The sequence below is a fragment of the Erpetoichthys calabaricus genome, chromosome 1, assembly GCF_900747795.2.
Source record: "Erpetoichthys calabaricus chromosome 1, fErpCal1.3, whole genome shotgun sequence".
NCBI lineage: Eukaryota > Metazoa > Chordata > Cladistia > Polypteriformes > Polypteridae > Erpetoichthys > Erpetoichthys calabaricus.
Window position 1 is genome coordinate 232,325,127 of NC_041394.2, and position 16,969 is coordinate 232,342,095.

The window sequence follows — 16,969 nt, forward strand, 5'->3', positions numbered from 1 at the left end:
AATAACCCCTACTCTGTTTCTTCTCCTATCCACACCATGATAGAACAATTTGAATCCACCTCTGATCCACCTGGCCTTACTCCCCTTTCATTTAGTCTCTTGCATGCACAATATATCAACCTTTCTTCTCTCCATCATATCGGCTAACTCTCTCCCCTTACCAGTCATACTGTCAACATTCAAAGTTCCTACCCTCAGTTCCACTCTATTTACCTTCCTCCTCTCCTCCTGCCTCCGGACACATCTCCCCCCTCTTCTTCTCCTTCGGCCAACAGTAGCCCAATTTCCGCCAGCACCCTGTTGACTAACAGTACTGGTGGCGGTCGTTGTTAACTCGGGGCTCGACTGATCCAGTATGGAAATTTGTATTGTTGTCCGTATATTGATTTGGCAAAATTTTATACCGGATGCCCTTCCTGACGTAACCCTCCCCATTTATCCGGGCTTGGGACCAGCAAGAAGAAACACACTGGTTTGTGCATCACCTGTGGCTGGATTGTACTTTGTTAAAATTACTTTATTAAAATTACTGTGCATACAGTAGTGGACAAAAGTTTTGGCAGTGACACAGATGTTGTGTTTTGCAAAATTTGTGGCTTCAGTTTTTGTGGCAATTCACATTGTTTTTATATTACTGTGCAGAGTGAGCGGATACATATTAATTCATTGTGAAGAGCCTCATTAGCATAAAAAGTTAACTTTTATCACAAAACCCCATTTTTACTTATTTTGGCCCTGGCACAAAATGATCAGCTAAAAGTGTCCAGCAACAACCAGGACCATTGTCTCCTGAGGAGTCAGCTACAGAATTTTGTTGCTACCAGTGCAAAGCTTGCTCAGTATTAGCAGCAGGTGGGTGTGAGTGCATCTGCATGCACAGTGAGGCAAAGACTTTTGGGCAACAGCCTTGTGTCTAGAAGAGCAGCAAAGGCGCCACTTCTTTCCAAGAAAAACATCAAGGACAGACTGAAACTTTGCAGGAAGGATTGCACAGCAGAAGAGCAGTGCAGTTATTTTCTTACATGAAATCTCTTTCCGATTGTTTGGGACATCTGGAAAATCGATTGTCCAGTGAAGGAAAAGGTGAACACTACCATGAGTCCTGTGTCATGCCAGAAGTGAAGCATCCTGAGACAATTCATTTGTTGCTTCTAATCCAAGGGAGTGGGTCCACTCACAATTCTGCCCAAGAACACTGCCATAAATAAAGAATGCTATCAAAACATCCTCCAAGAACAACTTCTTCCAACAATCTGTTTGCAATTTTGTGATGATCTGTGTATTTTCCAGCATGATGGAGCACCATGTTGCAAGGCAAAAGTGATAATGAAATGGCTCGAAGATCATAACGTTGAAAGTTTGGACCCATGGCCAGGAAACTCCCCAGATCTTAATCCCATTGAGAACCTATGGTCAATTCTCAAAAAGCGGGTGGACAAGCAGAAGCCCACAAATTGTGATCAACTCCAAGCACTAAAAAGGCAAGAATGGATCACCATCAGTCAGGATTTGGCCCAGAAGCTGATATTCAGGATGCCAAAGCGAGTTGAAGAAGTTATGAAGAAGAAGGGTCAACATAGAAACATGTAAAAAAAATAATCTGAAAATGCTAAAACAGCAAAGTTTGCAAAACACAACATTTGTGTCACTGCCAAAACTTTTGGCCACTACTGTACAGGTATATTTATAACATGATAGGCTCAAGCCCCATAAACTTTTAATTTTATTGGTTCAGGAAATGTCATATATTTAACAGAGCTGCATACCATATGCTAGAACATTGAGCCTGTGCAAAACCTGTCAATCTTGATTCACCTACAGCATCTCTTACAAAAAGGAACATTAAAGAACTGTTTTAAAATCTATACTAAAAAAAGAAATCCTTGAGATTTTAATCTGTAAAAGGTCTTGATTTCCATGTGAAATACGAAGGATATTGCTGAAATACTTTGGATCATTACTGTTATTATTTAATACTTTAATTGCATTATTAGACTCTTTCTATTGTGTGCAAATCAGCAGTACTTCAAAACAAACATTAGATGGTAGCAGAATTCCATTCTTATGAACACCATAGCTCATTTCCTTAATTTAATTTTCTTTGATTAAGATTTACAGTTATTATTCATTCTTTCATGAGGGAATTCATCATAGCAGAGAAATGAAAAGACTTTTTTCAATCTAACTCGTATTTACTAACCTTAACAGAAAAGTACTACAAGTCTGTTTGGATAGTCTACATGAATGTAATTGAGTCATATATTCCTTTTACTTAAAACTTCCACTTTTTTATATCCATATATATACAGTATGTATTTATGTGTGTGTGTGTATATACATTATATATATATATATATATATATATATATATATATATATATATATATATATATAATATAGAGAGAGAGAGAGAGTAAAATACAGCAGAGCTCTAATTTTTTTACCTCTATTATCATATTTGTAATCATCAACCTCAAAATAGAATAAAACGACACTCCACATGCCTGAATTTACTGATACTGACTTTTCGAAGTTTCATGAAGGCACCTCTTGGTTTACTCCTTATCATAAGGGTGTAATTTCCTGCATAACATATAGTTCGGCAGTGGCCTGCAAAATGAGTATTTTTTGGGTCTTATGAGCCAAAAACAGGGGTGAATCCCAAAAAGCTTGACATCTTGCATAATTGGACATCAAATCATGTGGATTTTTTATTTTTGTGCCAATGAGGCAAAAAAAAAAAAAAAACGAAGTGATTTCAAAGGATTCATAAGTAATTCTTTTGAACACAAAAAGTGCCATCCCATTGATTCACTGCCTTTAACTACAGGGCCACAACCTGCTATTGCAGATAGTCTATTATTGGCTCTTTGCCTATGTCCTACAGACCCTATTGAAGCCATGTTTTTTCTCATAATTTTAGGTCACTTCAGAGTGTTAGCTCCAATTCTGATTTAAATACATGGCTTATCCCACATCTTGGTCCACAAACACAACAATTATCAGGATTGCCACTTGCAGTCATAGATCTGAGTACTCTGAATTATCATTTTTTTGTTGTTTACATCAGTTCTATTCCTTGGTAAAATGCAGCCCTCTGAAATGCTGATTTATTTTGTAACCAGCAGTCAATGTTTTATTGACCTACCAATGAAAAAATAAGACAACAGTGGAACACCTAACTTGGCACCTTTGGCTCTTACTATGCATGTATTCATTATAGTTTGTCAAGCACATAACTTTTATAATTGAAATCTGTGTGGTATTTCTTTATCTATATAACAAAGTTATTTACAATATTCAATATGAACTAGCAGGGCCAGCAACTACTATTGCACCAGCATTTCATTTAAGGTCTCTGATCAGTTATTAATTCATAAGCATGCAAATTAGAATCCTTTCATTTCAAACACTGATATCCACTGGAACTTGTGTCTAAAAGTGAGCTATTTTTTATTTGGAGATGAAAAATGCATATGCATCTGAATAAATGTTTAATGGACTCTTTTATAGTTGTTACTGAAGTGATGTCTTAGTGAAAGCTTCCACTTTCTTGTTTTGTCTAAATGAGTATTTACCCAGTAGCTCCTCACAGCTGCCTTTAAGAGAATGTCATTTCTTGAAGGCCAAATACACTTTAACTTATTGAGTGCAGTTTAGTCTGTTCCATTTGTGGAATTGATATCGTCCAGTCATCTTCCATAATTTAGAACATTCCATAATAAAAATGCAACTTATATATGAAGGAAAAGAATTAATCCTGCTACAATGAGCAGAAAGCAACTCTATTACACTAAAAAGATATTTTGAAACATCTAGACAATATATTATGTATTTTGAATTGACCTTTAATTATCAAGTTGTAATACCTTCCTAATATACACTTTTAATAGTCTGCATTTACTGCTGTGGAATATAGTGACAATTTATAAAACTGGAAATAATAAGCAATGCAAGGAATGATGCAGGACTAAGCGATGAGTAAACAATGGTGCATGCCACTTGAGGATAACCCACTGTCCAAATGCTAGGTTAAATTTGCAGATGCCATCAACAGTAGAGTTAATGTAGACAGTTAAGGGTTGGGCCAACTGATAAGCTCAATGTAAATGCAGAGGTGGATATGGATTATGGGTATAGAACAGGTAAAGCAGTATAGATGATAAGGAGAATCAGATGAAGCACAGACCTCTGTGGAAAACTGAGAAGAGTCATGCCAAAGAAGTGACTTCTCATTGAGCAACGTGAACCTAACCACTGGACAATAACTAGCAGTAAAGGATGTGAAATAGTGAATAATGCAGTTTGGCCTTTCAGTTGTTTGTAGTTTGTAAAGATTTACTACCTTGCTTAAAATCTAATAACTTTGATCGTTACAACTGTTTTGTGCAATTTGTTTGTGTGGACATCAGAAGATACACCCAACATAATTATATTTAGGAAATATGTACACATCCACTGTTTTTAAGTGGGCCAAAACCTTTTTTGATTGTAAAACTATTATCTTGGTTTAAAGCAACTGCTAAATCAAGAATAGTAATTATCCAGACCTTTTTAACTTTAATTGATAATAAGGGAACCAACCTGTTGTTTGTGTTTATGCTGTAACATTTCCAATAAACTGACATTGTGAAATTAATGATTGTATATGCACAGATTGGGGTGAACGTATGATCAAATAATAGAGCATAGATAGATGTTTGGGTCAAATATAAGTGAGCTGATTTCACAAGTTTTAATAATTAACATTCTTTATAAGAATAAAGTTTTTATGGGATACATCTGTAGTAAAATATACTATAATAATGTCCACTTTAGCAGTTGTTCTAATAGTAGTTACTGTAAGAAGGAAACAGTAGGAATACTAGTAGTTCTTGGATCACTAAAAATAAGAATAGTATGCTATAATTATAACTATTATTAACAGTTCTATTGTGTTAGTATTTCATAAAATATTTGCTGTGATATGATTACTTTTTGTGCATAGTGTTATTACTAAAGACGTATAATTCCATAATTGCCCTACATTTGCTAAAATTGAAGTATGCTCTCTCAAATTATAGAATACCTTACTAGTATAATATAAAATAACCTTTATTCTATGTCTCCATTTGAGCCTGAACATTAGTGAGAAGGTACAGAAAATGCTTAGAACAAAGAGTTTACCTTATCGGTAACTGTGAAATTGTGGATTATTTGTAATAATATTTAAATGAAAAGTTAACTGACGTTGTAACTATTTCATTTTTTTAAAAATACAATCGCATGTAATTTAATTTAATATTTGCTTTCTGTCTTCAGGTGTTAAAAGGTAAGCTCTGACCACCAATTACCTTTTTTCAATATGATTTTTCTTTATTTTTTCTCTCTTTGCAACTGGTTTGTAAATATTTTGCATTACTAACCACAAAAATTGAATATTGATCCTACTTGCATAACGTGTATTGATTGAGTAATGTATAAATCTTGCATTTTCTTGATACTACAGAAGCCAGCAACAGCAGCCATGAATCCCGTATTGGATTAGCAGAAAATACAGAAAGAGAAAAAAGGGCTGTTGTCCCATTAGTAGTGGTGTCAACTCTAACTTTCCTCTGCCTGATGGTCCTTGTTGGAATTCTCATATATTGGAGGTAGGGTCTCTTTTAAGCTCTGCTACCAACATAAAATGCAATTGCAGCCTAGTCAAGCAGGCTGTGTGGCATAGTGGTTAAGGTTGGACCACTTACAATGAGGCTGTGGGTTCAAATCCTGCTACTAATGCTGTGTGAACATCATCAGCAAGTCACTTTACATACCTGTGCTCCAATTGGAAAAACTAAGGAACTATAACAAATTCTATTTCAAATGTTGTAAGTTCCTTTGAATGAATGTGTTAGCCTAATAATAATAAAGGCTTTGGGGCTGGAGTTTGGTCATTCTGCAGTGTATTTTTTTATAGCTTTAATCATAATCATTAAATGACACCCCTTAATGAAAGTAACAGTTCATTACATTAATCTGAACTTCCCTCTTGTTATAAATTATTTATTTGTTAAATTTTATTTATAAATTCTGTGACGGAGTGACACCCTGTCCAAGAATTGTTTCATCTTTGCATTAGATGTCTGTTCAGGCCTCCAGCTCAATGCAGTTATGTATTGGAATGGATTCAGAAAATTAACTAAGTAATAAATAACTTTATAAAATTAGCATATTTTATCAAAGCAGGTCCTCTTCTGCTTTAGAGGTGAGATGTAATTAAGTTATTTCAGAAAGAATAACTGGTATTCTTTATATGTAATATACTGTATATATCAAAATAAACTGACATACGAGGGTTACCACATGTTTGTGCCCATTATATAATAATAATTCTTTGCATTTATATAGTGCTTTTCTCACTACGCTCAGCAATTGCAGGTTAAGGGCCTTGCTCAAGGGCCCAACAGAACAGAGTCCCTATTGGCATTTAAGGGATTTGAACCGGCAACCTTCCGATTGCCAGTGCAGATCCCTAGCCTCAGAGCCACCACTCTGCCTAACATATACATATGTTTGTAGAATCTTGAAGGACTTCATAGCATTTTCTACAGTACATGTTATTTTTATTTTACATGCTTATATCCTCAAAAACATTTTTGATCCCAGGAAGACTGATTCACTCTTCTTGAGTACTTCCAGTTATCTTTGAAGTTGTATAGTGAAACTACTCAGTCAGTAATAGCACATAGTAGTCCAAAGTCAATCGTACTTAATTTGGTACTCTATTTTCAATAAAGAAGTAATCAGCAGCCATTCAGAAATAAAGTACAGTAGCTCACACTTGATCCATCAGCCAAGAATAATTAATTCCTCTAAATATATGTTTTGTGCTGAAGAATGCTTCCGCCTTATTGTTGCTTTATTCTTATGTCATTGTAAATACTGACAGTAAAAATGAAGTAATTTTCCATCTCATGTATACTTCAGTATTGTAGGTGAAGACCAGAAAAAAAGAACAAATCTTTTTCAAGGATATTATTTAATCCGAGATCTGTATTTAGTGATTAGTCACTTGCTTGCTTTTCCAACTGATGCTTTATTCCTGTTGTGCTTCTGCTAACATTATTAAGTCTTTATCTTGATTCTGCTATTATTATTACATTTGATGTACAACTAGATGAATTTATTTATATTTTGATATCCTTGTTTTTTGCAAATATTTTTACTGAAATCATTATGACAATTCTTGTATAAGAATTTTCAACATAAGCATCACCATTTCACATTCATGGCCATGTTTTGTGTGGTTCCTGCACTGGTTGTTATCACAGGATTTTCAACATTCAAACATATAATTTCACTAAACAAAAAGTATTTAAGATGGTGGCACAGTATATTCAGTATCCAAGTATATAGCTGTAATTAAACGAAACAACAACCTTTTGGTTTACAAGTTATTTAGGGAACAGAATCTCAGATAGCATGGACTACCCCTAGAAGGCAACATGGACTTAAAGAGAAAAGTCAGTAACAAGCAGAGACTGTCATTCATTCATTCTTTCTGTGAGCTGAGAGAAGAAGAGAGAGATTTAAAGTTGGTTAAGGCTGGAGAAGAAGTTAGTGCAATAAAACAGTGTTAAAATAAGTGTAGATGAGCTTAGTCTATAATCTAGGCCTGTAATTGCATGTTAAGTTTCTTTTATCAAAACTAAATATGTTTAAATCATGCAGTACTTACATAGTGGTCTTGAAAAAAAAACTACTGTATATAGGCAAATAATTTGATGTTTTCAATAATTTTCTTAAAAATAACTAGTATATCTTTGGATCATGTATAAAAACTGAAGCTCCCAAAAAAACCATAGGAACCATAGCAAACTCTTTAGAAAAGACAGCCTACTCAGGGACTGAGCCAGGGTCAGTGGTGTTTCATCCACTGTCGGCACTGGAGCACTACCCAACCTGCTTTTCCTAGTAGAAAAAAAAATCATAAACTTACTTGAAACGTTAAACTTTGTTATTATCCACTATACTAAATACATTGATTTTTTTTAATTATGTGTTTGTTAGAAATTAGGAAGTTTATTGAAAAAAGAAGGCAATTGGAAGCTGTATTAGATTGTTCTACAGGGTGTCTACTAACAGCATCCTGTGCTGGAAATTTCTTTCTTTTTTTTTAATTTTATTGATTTTATTGTAATCATTCCATACAAATAGATCCAATTTTTACAAAAAATAGGATTGAAAACAAATCTACCCCCACCCCTGAGAAAGAGAGCATGGCCAACGGAATAAAACTTAAAGCTAGTAAAAATAAATAAATTGATGAGTTTAATAGGCGGATAAAGGAAGAGAATATACTTCCTCAATGCTTTAAGAGCTTATTCTAAAATATTATTGATTAGATCCTGCCAGGTTTTGAAAAAGTTCTGCACAGATCCTCTAACTGTGCTGCGCACGCATCATAGCTGCCACGCGTTCCCAGCGTTCATTTGACGCATCCTCTGAGCAGGTCCTCAGAAATTAACGCAACGTGTGCGCGAGTTGCAGTACCAGCAAAAAGTCGGGGGGCGCAGTGTGATAAAAGTTGGAATGTGACGTCAAAGTCTCTGTTTACTATCTACATGTGACAGAAAGCCGCTATGAGGATCCTAGTAGGTTCGATGTGTGTACTTTGATGTTTGATGAATGGTTCGATGTGTTGAAGCAAAATGCCGACATACAGATACATTCATTGTGCTTTTTTCAAGCGTCACATATTCCCGATCGTAATGACACAATACATTTTAAAACTCTCACATACCATCTTTTGTGACGTCTTTTTTTTCTAGGGCTTCTTCCTGAACTGACAGAGCTGATATTCACTGCCTGGAGTTTACATGTTTTCCTGCTGGGTTTCCACAGTGTGCTCAGGTTTCCTTCCAAAGATATGCAGATGTGGTGATACTAAAATGACGCTAGTGTATGTGAGTGCTTGTATTCACCTTGCGGTGAGCTGATGCCTCATCCAGGGATTGTTTCTGCCTCGTGCCCAATGCTAGCTGGAATGGACACATCCCTGGATTGATGGATTTAATCTTTAAACATCCTTTTTAGAGATATTGCGGTAAGGTTTCATCAGAATTTAATGGGTGTTCCAGGCAATTCACAACACAGCGAAGCCAAACCTATTCTCACCGTGATGATATCTCGCACTGCCACCTGGTGGATTCCTTCAGATTTACGGAAAGTATGCGCGCAAGTATAAACAGTAAAATGATTTCGTAGCAGGAGCGTCCGCTGCAGCATGCATCGCGTCAAGTATAAACCTTAGTTTAAGGAATTGAAAAGAATGCCCTTGTCAAAGCGAGCGGGTACACAAAAGTGACATAAGAACTCAACATCCATTTAATGAAGAGAATGCTTGCCAAAAAGTTAAATGCAGCAATTGTGTCACTGTGGAAAAGTTAATTTGAGGATGCTCTGAGAAGACTTCAATTTCCATCAGTAATGGGTCGATAGGAAGAAAATCTGAAATTTAAAAACATTAGCATTTAGCAGAGGGAAAGGATTACAGCAGAACTATGATAGTCTTTCCCATACAACATTTCAAAAAGTGTAAGTTACAAAAGGTGAATGTTCTGTTTGATGCTTGCACAGTACAAGGTAGCATAGCTTATGCTGGTAGAGTGCATATCTATGTGTGCATTGATTTGGTCTACTTAAGATATGCATATCCTAAGTAATAACATTTTCCATGGCTGATTTATTTCATATTCTATAATGCCAGAGTAAGATTTCAGTATTCAGCCAACACTGAGAAATTATGTGACCTTCTAATTACCATTTGGGCATTTTACATAGTGGCAGTGAAACCTGACACTGTCATCCTTACAGTCCTGTTTTTCAGCATGTGGGAGAAAAACCAAACCACACAGAACTGCCTATGCACTGGCTTTCTGTGGAGTGCTAGCATACTAATCAAAATTTCAGGTGTACTTTATTCATTTGCATTTAATCTTTATATTTTATTTGAATAGCAATTTTATTTAGACATACTGGTGTACAGTTGCTTACCTGTTTCTGGTTCCAAATGACACAATATTAGATTAAGTGGATCAGGAAGTGGTTTGATTGATGATAACAACATATCTCAATAATATTTAGCCCTAGTATTCATTCTTGAGAAGCCAATGCCATTTCTGCTGTCTTGTTGGGTTTTTACTATTTTGAGAACCAATCCATGGTTCTCCCTACATTTTTCATTTTATGCAGTTTTGATTTACAGTTATATTATGACACTAAATTTTTTGAAAATTAAGGTGCAATGAGAAATTTGATCACTCTAATAATATTTCTCAGTTATAGCACATAGGTTTTTAAATAGAAAGTTCACAGCCTTCTTGCAAACATAACAGAATATGAAAATTTGTGCAAAATAATTTAAATTGGTTTTTAACTGATTTAATCAGTACTGTCTACATTTCTAATAATACTGCTTAAATAACTTTCCTTAGTTAATTAACTTGCCAGTTGAGAAGTAATTCTGAAAGTTCACTGCTCAGAAAATATTAGATAATTTTAGTACTTTTGCTGCTGAAAAAATAAATATATTAGATCTTGCATTGTGAGCTGTACTATATTGCTAGGATGTAAATTTCTGGAAAAAATAATATTCATTTGTAAGTTAAGTATTTGAAATAATATTTTAATCTTGATTTTGCTTTTAGTTCTCTAGGGCTGCTAATATAAACGTTGTTCTTACAAAGCAGGCATATCATTTCAAACTTTAATTTAATAAAGTCACACAGTAGACTCGTTTTTTTTCTTTTATCTTAATAAAATAGCCATTATTTATAATTTTACTTTCACAATTTCAGATATGGTGGCAATGTTCTGAGCTGTATCAAAGAATCAATGTATCAGTTAAATCAGTTCAAACACAGCAATTAATAGGTCAGCCTTAACAAACAGAGCTCTAAGACTGTATGCAACATGCAAAAGTAAAAACAGATGACCTAAATTTCAAAACTATGCTTCAGTTCCTCCATTTGAAAAATGTTTATAGGCAAGAAGCCACCCATCAGTCTTCATTTTGACTTGCAGTATGTTGCTTAACCCTGTGACCCTGTGTTCGGATTCAGCGGGTTGGAAAATGGATGGATGGATTTTATAATGTGTTTTTGTTCTTTCTGCACACTTCCACAACACCTGACAAATAAAGGGAATGTTGCGATTTTGTTATGTATATGTTACATGAGTGAATTTCACCTCAACCTGAAACTTTCTATCAATGCTAAAATGACCAAGGACCTCATGCATAATGCTGTGCATAGAATTCACACTAAAACATGGTGTACAGACAAAAGCGGAAATGTGCGTATGCACAAAAAAACCCAGATGCAATGCACAAATATGTGCGTACACCAACTTTCATGTTCTTCCGCTACATAAATCCTGGTCAGCATTAAAAGTAACACACATGCATGCGTCTCCCGCACCACCCCGTCTCCTCCCAGAATTACGCGTCTTTGAATATGCAAATCAATATAAATAGCTCTTAAGTTCAGCTTTCTGTGAAAAGACAATGGTAAAAGCACGGGGGAATATAGAAGAATTTCAGCGAATACCAAGTGGAGGCAAGGAAAAACTTACTATTTGTTGGTTTAAACAATGGTATAAACAATAAAAGAAAGTTGATTGAGTGACAAAGAGTGTCGGAGATACTCGAAAGTTCAAGTTCATAAAGTCGCACAGTGCCCGAAATAAAAAAAAAAGTTGTCAGATATCAAAATCGCTGTGAAAAGGCGAGTCGTAGCCCACCGTCTGAGTGTTATATGGAAGCTTATTAGGGTACAGAGAAAAGAAAAAAAAAATAGGCACACATTGGGGAAATAAAGTTCGAAATGTAAACTTTAATCTCGAAATTTCCACTTTAGTCATGTAGTTTATTTTGTCATTATAGTAGAACATCATAAACTAGTTTCTCAAATACTATTGTAACTAAAATAGCTTGTTAAATGCTTCATATTCTATGTGTTCTTCTATGTGCTCTATGTGTGTGAATCACTAAGTGCTTCTTAAGCGGGCTTTCTTTTCCTCCAACAAGACACAAAATACATTACATTCGTGATATTACAGCTCTCTAAATAATTTAAATACTGGGATGTATACTTGATATAATTTTCATGATGATAGGAATTAAAACATGTATTAAACATGGGAACACGGTGGCACAGTGATAGTGACAAGCTGGTGCCTCATCCAGAGATTGTTCCTGCCTCCTGCAAGATGCTTGCTTCGCCGTGCGCAACCTTTGATTAAATCATTTATTACAGCAGTCCTGTTTCTTTCAAACATACTATCCCCCAATTACTGTCCTTCCTTTTCTTTCTCCAAGTAACAATCAGCTCTGTAATAGATGTTAAGCCATCTGTAAGCTTAGAACGCCAATTCTTCAAAACTTTCAAGGAACACTGAAATATCTTCGTAGTACATGTTTAATTATTCTATCCATCTATCTATCCAGTGTTGCGCCAGTCCCATTAAGAATATAGAGCGAGGCAGGAACAATCCATGAACGGGGCGCCAGCTTTTTGCCAGCGCTGTGACACCGTGTCCTCACATGTTTAATTATTAACAACATAGATTATTTAAATGATGTTAAAATTTTATCTGTATAATGTAATAAACATACTTTGCTGCATTTCATCTTAAAAATGATCTTGTCATCATTTGAAATACACACTTTATAAAGTGGCTCAGGTTGTGCAATATTATAACTGTATCACAAGTTTACAGTGAGGTAATTTTACTGATAAGTACAAAAAGTTCTACAAGGAGCACTTGATGGACTGATTGAGTACGTTTATAGTTTTTGGGATGAAACTGTTTATGAACCGCGAAGTCCCTACAGGAAACGCTCTGAAACGTTTGCCTTACTCTATGGGAGCAGTTCAAATAGACTGTGCGCATGGCTGAGGCAGCATGTGCTTGATGCTGTATAAAGATAATTCTCTTTCCGATCAGCTGCTCTAGGGCTGTGATTCCACACTCAGATACAGTGGGATAAATACTCTGAGTGGTGCACTAAGAGTAACAATGCTAAAGCAGCGATGGTATTTGGAATAGTTTGGCCATTCTGTGGTCCATTATATGGCTACAGGTTGATTACAATCAGATGCCTTAAAGTAATAAACAATATGCAGTTAATTTCAGTGTATTTGATAAAGCCACATCAGGAATGTGGATCTAAAAAAGAAGGAAACCACACTGGAACAATAGCACTGCTTTGACGCTGAGTGCCGCCAGTTTGCAAAACCAAGCGGAGAACTTGTGTACACCAGAGATTCAGCTGGCATGAAAATGTGTGTGGCTTTACGCCAAGTTTAGTTTTTTTACATCGCAATGTGAACGTGGAAACGGGCGTACGTAACATTTTTGTGCATACGCGCCGTTTATACATGAGGCTCCAGTACACTACCATATGGTGTGCTGTTTTGACATGTGGATATCTCAACCATAAATTTTGCTATAGAGATTGTTTTCAAAACTACTCAGCACTTGGGTAACAGACATACAATTAAAGTTTTATACAGTTTAAAATGCATGTCACACTCCTCACTGTCAGTGCCATACAATTAATGCTTTGTTCTTTTTCTAAAGTCATCCAAACTAGGTTAAAATAAAGAGTGTGAGACCCCTCTTTTGGTATGTCTGGGAACTTGAAGTTTAGCAATCTCCCAAAAACAATGATAACAACTTACTGTAAGTCTCAAGTATACCTCACATGGCTGATTACTGATTGTTCCTCTGCAACTCACCTAACATTTAAGTCCCCCCTCCCCATCCCGTCCCCAAACCAAAATTTCAGAAAGGTCAAAATTCTTGCACTTGTGCCAGGCTTTGTTTCTGGTTTGGGTTCCCCTTTGTGTGGAGTTTTCCTGTTGTCTTGTAGTAGTTTAAGATATTGCACTTACACCCCACATTCAATCAACATGTTGATTGATGTCTGTAAAATGTCCTGGTGTGGTTGAGTTACTGTTAGCATTGCTTCCTGAATTCAGGTTAGGATCTGATTTCCTTATGATTCCACATAAAATTAAATGAGTCTCAAAAATAATGTATTATTCATTAAAGATCGCAGTTTCTCATTACTGTTTCAACTTTCTTTATATAATATCCAGGTGTTCTGGTGTTCCTTTCCCATCTCAAAAAATGTTATGTTTATTGGTATCTGTGAGTAAATAAAGGTGTGTGTGTGTGTGGATGTGCCCAGCAGTGAACTGTGTTGCTTCTTGCCTTGCATTTGATACTGCAGGGATATGAAAGATCCAGCCACCTGTACCCATTAATTGGGGTTTGGAAAATGGATTATTAGATAAACATTTTAACTTTGTCACAAGAATTCTCCTTACTGTGCAACACATTAAACTTCAATTGCCAGTTTTCAATTTGCATATTGAGCCACATCTTCTGGATGCAGATATATATTGTAGCATTGCACAAGTGCTCGCGAACTCTGATCCAGTGAAATGTTACTATTTACATTGCTCTATTAGGTAGCTTGATGTCCATAGCAGAATGGCTCATTCTTGCCACACTAGTTGGAAACCATATGTGACTTTGGCAGACTTTACATTTTTATACTCTCTCCTATAGCTAGCACTAAAGCTACTCATTTGCATGGTGGACTGTTAGCTTATATTGTTGGTGACTAATCCCCAGGCTTATGCAGCTTGTCATCACCATTACAAGGTGACTGTTCTCTCCATGATCACTTCTAACCACATGCATTGGCACACAAACTATTTGAATGAACAGGGTGGTCTTCATTTCCACTGCAATTATTGAGCCATTGACAAGGGCACATCAGCAGGGGCCCTGAGCGCTGTGTTGTCAGAGAGCACAGCAGGAATATTAAGTGCTGCACTGTCGTGTGGTTCAGTAGGGATCTTTAACGCTGCTCTTCTGAGAAGTTATCCTTTGCAGAACTGTAGATGTAGAGGTTTCTTGTCTATTTTCCTTCCTACAATGACGCTACCATCTGCATTCCAGGCTCCAGATTTCAGCTTTGAGACTCTCTCTCCTCACCTGCTCTGTAACACTGCTATGATTCATCTGGTCATTTTCCTCATGTAATTCAAAATATCATGAGGTGCCGTTTTTAAATGTAGTCATGTTGACTAAAGTGTAAAGGTAGATGTAAATTGTGGGAGGATCATATAAGGATATCTACATAGAAATGGTATCATGAGGAATATATATCCTATAGAATGTATTGAATGTTTGATTTTATGTCTGCAGGGACAGCCTGCCACTGTCGTTGTATCTTGGACTTTGGGAAACTTAGTTTGAAAATCAATGTGCACAGTTCAGGGATAGCTTACAGAAATTATAATTCCTATAAGATACAATAACCTAAAGTCACATTAAGAGCATGCAGTAATATTATTTTATTACATCGATTTAATGTATCAATAGCGTAGAAAATATCATTTTTGTTATTATAAAAATTGTGTGGAACCTTTTTGGTTTTGTGATGATTGCCACAGTAAATTCAATATGCAGCTTTTTTTTTCCTCTTCTTTTCTTCCCTGTTAATCTTCTACTGCAGCAAGTCAAAGCCAAGAGAGGCTTTTGCTGAGATGAATACAATTAACTTGTAGTATTTGACTTTGATTTTCTGGTTGTTTTTCAAGATTAATCTTTTATGAGGTTTTGCATATCTCATTTGTAGAAAGTAAAGCTGCAGTGAATTTAATGTCATATGCTAAGACGACAGCCAGCATTGTATTTGCACATTTTAACAGATGTTAGGTAGTCACAACATGTTTTGAAGATTAAATCAGCTGAAAATTAATAACCTTTTTAAGAAGAGATAAGAATCCTAATGTTATTGTATTATTGATAATAAAGGTCTCATTTCTAAGAGTCAGGAACATATAAATCAGACAAATGGTAAATGCATATTTGTTTTCATCTGCTTTAATCCTGCAAAAACTTTCACAAAGGATAGTAAAAGATAAAATAGCAGCACACTCTGTAACCTTTACCAAGGCCTGAGATGCTCAGCCTATTAAAACTTTTATAAAAAAACATAAAACTTACACTTGAAGATTCCTTTTTCCTGTCACATTTTAGAATTGTAGTCCTTTAAATTCTTTAAAATGACTATTTAGTTCCAGTCTAATCCTGTTTTGCTGTGCTGCCCATCAGTTGTTAGTGACCTTTGACTCATTTAGTGTTTTTCATTTTTCTCAAAATTTTCCAGTAATTTACCTTGTGCCTATACATGTTTATTTAGCGTGTTTGCTGTTTTTTTTTCTTTTCAGTAATCCTGTTTGCTTTGTAAAGGCCTCACTGGGAAAGCAACCATTTACAACAGATACTGTTGATATTGCTGTGTTTAAAATAAAGTACAGTGCCTGAAAATGATCAATAAATAAATAATTCAATAAAACTGAAATCCATGAGATTAAAAATGAGAATAAAACTAACAGCCATTGGGTCCTTCATATTCTGAAGGATGAGCTCAGCACAATTTCCTCTTTGTCTTCCCCGCTCACCCATTGCTCGCTCAGACTCCAGCAGCCGCAGTCCCACCAACTTTACCCCTGTCTTGGCTACCTCCAAGTGGCATCATCCATACCTGCCATCTTCCTTCTTGTACCCCATGGTGTACCTCAGATCCCTGAAGTAGAGCGCCACCTTGATTGTTCCCACTCCACAACAATAAATCAGCGGAGACGATCCACCCCCAGAGCGATGCTAAGGCGCTGCGCTGTGGGGACATCCAGCGCCCTGCCTTTCACACCCTGGTTGGTTGGCTTATCCTGTTTCTCCACCAAATGCTGTTCTCACAGTTCTGCTTTTGTCAATTTTTCCGTCTCTGCCCCGTGGAGGCTCCTTTCATACTAATGCTCCTCATGGGGCATTGGTGCGAAAGTTCCACGCCCTTGAAGACTTAACGAGGCCATCCTCCGAGCTAATAACGCTTACACCCAGTTAAAGCCTACAGTCATCC

The 16,969-nt window shown here is 36.0% G+C and overlaps 2 protein-coding genes across 5 annotated transcripts in view; one reads left to right on the forward strand and one right to left on the reverse strand.

Annotated features, from left to right (window-relative positions):
- LOC127528811 (craniofacial development protein 2-like) overlaps positions 1-435 on the reverse strand; it is a 239,691-nt gene extending 239,256 nt beyond the window's left edge. The window contains exon 1 of the mRNA XM_051929935.1: positions 1-435. This exon is cut by the window's left edge and continues 414 nt beyond it. The gene's annotated coding sequence lies outside the window, so the exon portion shown is untranslated.
- ptprz1a (protein tyrosine phosphatase receptor type Z1a) overlaps positions 1-16,969 on the forward strand; it is a 326,171-nt gene that overhangs the window by 237,166 nt on the left and 72,036 nt on the right. For all 4 annotated transcript variants that reach the window (XM_028812515.2, XM_028812516.2, XM_028812517.2 and 1 more), the window contains one exon: positions 5,489-5,633. In XM_028812515.2, the coding sequence (XP_028668348.2) occupies positions 5,489-5,633 (145 nt within the window). The remainder of the gene's footprint in view (positions 1-5,488; positions 5,634-16,969) is intronic.